The sequence below is a fragment of the Triticum aestivum genome, unplaced genomic scaffold (genome assembly GCF_018294505.1).
Source record: "Triticum aestivum cultivar Chinese Spring unplaced genomic scaffold, IWGSC CS RefSeq v2.1 scaffold219819, whole genome shotgun sequence".
NCBI classification, from domain to species: domain Eukaryota; kingdom Viridiplantae; phylum Streptophyta; class Magnoliopsida; order Poales; family Poaceae; genus Triticum; species Triticum aestivum.
This window is the reverse complement of record NW_025249666.1, coordinates 1-2,228: the sequence shown is the minus strand read 5'-3', so window position 1 is coordinate 2,228 and position 2,228 is coordinate 1. Positions and strand designations below refer to the sequence as shown.

Here is a 2,228-nt window from a genome sequence, read left to right as displayed (position 1 = left end):
AGAGAGAGAGAGAGAGAGAGAGAGAGAGAAGATAGGTGAGGGGAGAGGAAGGAGAATGGCCAGCGAGGAGGAGGTGCGGGTGGTAGAGTCTTGCTTTGTAACACCGGCCGCGGACACGCCGAGCAGAGCGCTCCGTCTGTCGCGGCTGGACCTCATGCTAGTCCACGGAGGCTACACCCCAGTCGTCCACTTCTACCGTCCACGTACCGGCGATGAAACTACCTCCGGTGACTTCTTCGACGTGACCAGGTTGAAGACGGCGTTGAGCAAGGCTCTTGTGCCCTTCTATCCGTTGGCCGGCCGCTTCAAGGAGGGCGTGGACGGCAGGATGGAGATCGACTGCAATGGAAAAGGCATGCTCTTCCTGGTGGCTCACTCTGGGCATGTACAATGGTGCTATCTTAAGAGTGCCACGTAGGATAAATGATGATGTGGAGGAGAGAGAACTCATAAGAAAAGGCTTGTCTTCTCTTATTTAAGAGAAGACAAGAGATGATCTCTTAGCACAATATGTCTCACCACATTTTTAGGAATGACTAGTTATTGAAGATAAGGCTAAGAGATGACCCATTGTAGACTCTTTTTTTTGTCATATCTAAATTACATGCAAGACTTAAGATAAGACTACCTTATCAACCATTGTACATGCCCTAGCAACTTCGAGCCATCGCCAAAGCAAAGGAGGCTGTTTGTTCCCCACATCGACGGCTCAGCCGGCCTCTTGTGCGCTATTCAGGTATGTCTGGTTCTTTCTTACCAAGTTTTTTTAGGACCTCCTTTACAAGTTTTTCATTCATTCAAAAACAATCAAATGTATTCAAATCCATATATGTAGGTGACATTTTTGAAGTGTGGCAGCGTGGTCTTAGGGATGGCAACCCACCACGGCGCCTTGGATGGCACTGCCATGTTCCACTTCCTCCAGACATGGACTGCTTTCTCTAGGGATGGCGACCGAGCTTTGGTGGACCTCCCCTGCCATGATCGCTCCCGCTTGTATGCGCGCGATCCACCTGTTGTTCATCCCGATGCCCTCTTCGTTTTTTGCCCCAAGATGATCCTATCACAAACCTCTATTGTCAACAAGCTTGAGGTTTTCACCGTCCGTAAGGACCATCTTTCTACTCTTAAGCTCACGTGCGGTGGTGTGAGCACCTTCAGTGCACTGACCGCCCACACGTGGCAATGCATGTGTCTAGCTCGGAGGCTACCACCAGACTCCACAACACGCCTCGCATTCATGGCCAATGTCCGACGCAGAATGACGCCACCGCTCCCAGACGGTTACTTCGGCAACGCGATAATAAACATAAATGTCGCTGAAGAAGCACAAAGCATCACCTGTGGCGACCTAGCCTTCGTGGCACGCCGTATCAAAGACACCATCAGCCGGGTGGACGATGAGCTAGTGCATTCGGCGGTCGACTACGTCGAGCTAGCATTAGCAGAGAGGGACAACCGCCATACCCCGGCGATGGGCAACTTGCCGGTGACAGACATTAGAGTGGTCAACTGGCTTGGCTTGCCGTTCTATGATTTGGATTTCAGCTGGGGAAAGCCATTTGCTGTGATGCGTGCAGAATCAAGCCGCGGAGGTCTTGTGCACCTGATGAACAGCACACAGGGGGATGGCAGCGTGCAGCTACTCATCTATACAGAGGCTGCAATTCTCATGGAGTTCAAGCGTTTGTTTTATGCCAAGTTCGACGATATGCTGCATTCCGAGTTCTAGTTGACCGGCTAGTGTACCATGAACTTCTATTCTATTTGTTTGAACATTTCCCAATCGGACGCGCCAGAGTTGTTTTTGTCCAAGTGTATGTCAAGTTTCATTTGGTCCAGATCTAATAATGTGTATGTTTTTGAGTGTATTGGAGACACGCATGGAAAATTGTGTAGCTAAGGCAGATGAGCAGAAAAATATCACATTTCACAAGCATGTTTTTACATGTAATCGATCAGTAGTCTCGAATCCTAAAAAGACCCTCAAGATACAGATCAGCAATCTCCAACCCTCAAGATATTATGATGGCATCAATGCTTTTTCTTTAGATGAGACCAGAACCGGACCAAATTGAAGGTAAACAGAAGTAGTTGGTGCCAATACCAAACTTCATCTTTTTCCTTCTTTCCCTTACGAAAAAGGGTTTCCCCTGCTTTATATATAAAGCACCATCACCGAACAAGTTGAAACTGGCCGATACAAAAACACACACACACACACACAC

The 2,228-nt window shown here is 48.5% G+C and overlaps 1 protein-coding gene across 1 annotated transcript; it reads left to right on the top strand.

Moving 5' to 3' along the window:
* On the top strand, nt 1-1,871 carry LOC123177311 (hydroxycinnamoyltransferase 4). Its single transcript, XM_044591131.1, has 3 exons — nt 1-414; nt 655-736; nt 836-1,871. The coding sequence occupies exons 1-3, from the start codon at nt 56-58 to the stop codon at nt 1,730-1,732; spliced, it is 1,338 nt and encodes a 445-aa protein (XP_044447066.1). The 5' UTR covers nt 1-55; the 3' UTR covers nt 1,733-1,871.
* The last annotated feature ends 357 nt before the right edge of the window (nt 1,872-2,228 follow it).

What these genes read in the sequence shown, in the direction of transcription:
- LOC123177311 (XM_044591131.1), top strand. Translation starts at nt 56, where the DNA reads ATGGCCAGCGAGGAGGAGGTGCGGGTGGTAGAGTCTTGCTTTGTAACA. An exon ending in TGCTATCTTAAGAGTGCCAC is followed by an intron (nt 415 to 654) that starts GTAGGATAAATG and finishes TACATGCCCTAG; the next exon opens with CAACTTCGAGCCATCGCCAA. An exon ending in GCCTCTTGTGCGCTATTCAG is followed by an intron (nt 737 to 835) that starts GTATGTCTGGTT and finishes CCATATATGTAG; the next exon opens with GTGACATTTTTGAAGTGTGG.